The 1463-nt window shown below is 42.9% G+C and overlaps 1 protein-coding gene across 3 annotated transcripts in view; it reads right to left on the bottom strand.

The window, feature by feature from the left end:
* Positions 1-388: 388 nt before the first annotated feature.
* tmem200ca (transmembrane protein 200C, genome duplicate a) overlaps positions 389-1463 on the bottom strand; it is a 4670-nt gene continuing 3595 nt past the window's right edge. For all 3 annotated transcript variants that reach the window (XM_062380093.1, XM_062380094.1, XM_062380095.1), the window contains one exon: positions 389-1463. This exon is cut by the window's right edge and continues 819 nt beyond it. In XM_062380093.1, coding sequence (XP_062236077.1) covers positions 1220-1463 — 244 coding nt within the window. In that variant the 3' untranslated portion in view covers positions 389-1219.

Raw genomic sequence — 1463 nt, 5'->3', positions numbered from 1 at the left:
GAGTTTCAGACTCATAGAGTCTCAGAGTCCTTGAGTCCGAGTCAAAGAGTCAGAGTCATAGAGTCATAGAGTCAAAGAGTCACAGATTTAGTGTCATAGTGTCATAGAGTCTCAGAGTCCGTGAGTCAGAGTGAAAGAGTCCAAGATCAGAGTCAAAGAGTCACAGTCATTGGAACAAACCTCAAAACACCATCATCAGGGTTAGGTGTATTAGAGTTGTATTAAGATTCACTGATGAAAATGTTTTTTCAGCTTTTTTCTGAATCTCAAACTTTATGTTTTGTGCTTTTCACCTGAAACAGTTTGTATTGAAGTGGAAGAGGTTGTGAAGCTACAACTTTCACTCTGACAACACAGATCCGTTCAGATCCTGAAACTGTTAATGAACTGATTTAAAGTCACAGTTTATTCAAGTTTAGAAAAGATGAACTCATTCTGCTTTAAACCCTGAAACACAAACATTGTCTGGTTGTAAATGAATCATGATTATTGATTCATTTATGATGTTTCATGACAGTTTATGTTGTTCACTTCTGATCAGCTGAAGGTTAAAGGAGCAGTGGTTTATCAGCGCACACTTCCACTCACTGACCTGCAGGTGGAGCTATGGGTTTGAAATGTGGTCTTATGTTACAGTTTCCTGCTGTTTTCATTTCTGTCAGAGTTTGAATCCTGCTGGTGCACAGTCTGTCCAATCGGATCAGCTCATATTCATGACATCACACTTCCTTGAAAACAAGTTCCAGGTTGAATCGACTCAAACAAATGAGAGCAGGGCTTCACAAACCTTTTCTGGGCCCCTGGGAGCCCCTGAGCCAACCACATCTTCAGTCCTGAAGTGTAGGATTAGAGTGCTACCACAAGAGGGAGCCAGAGAAGAACAAAAACTCCCTCTTCTGATATTTTTCTATAACAAAACTAATAAATGAATGTTTATAACTAATATTGAATGACCAGTGGAGATGGACGAGCCTATGGCCCCTCAAAGAGCAGAACCTGTCATGGCTCCACCCGTCCTCTAGGTGGCCACAGGGCTCCGGATTATTCCTGCGATCATTCTTTTGTCTGGAAGACGCCTTGTTGCTGCGAGACGTTAACAACCTGTGATCATCATCTTCTTCATCGTGTGTTTAGATAGAGACACTGATTACCACTAGTAACAGTTTGTTTTGATTTTAGATCCAGAATCTTTGCGACGTCACGATGACAACATTAAAAGTCACGACTGCAGAGTTGTAATGTCAGCTCCTGATTGGTCATCACCGCTCATCAGCTGAGTGAGCATCCTCAGCTTCTCCCTGTTTGAGTACTTCCTCTGTGATGTCATTTCCTCTGACTTCTGTGAGGTCACAGGGTGTAATGATGTCATCTCTGTCGACTCAAATGATGCAACCTCTCCGTGAGTCAGCTTCCTGTAAGCGATGGTGACGCTCCCGGTGGGCAGGCTCTGCCTCCTGCTAGGA

The sequence above is a fragment of the Platichthys flesus genome, chromosome 21 (genome assembly GCF_949316205.1).
Source record: "Platichthys flesus chromosome 21, fPlaFle2.1, whole genome shotgun sequence".
NCBI classification, from domain to species: Eukaryota; Metazoa; Chordata; class Actinopteri; order Pleuronectiformes; family Pleuronectidae; genus Platichthys; species Platichthys flesus.
The sequence above is the reverse complement of the archived record's forward strand: the minus strand, read 5'-3'. Positions and strand labels throughout refer to the sequence as shown.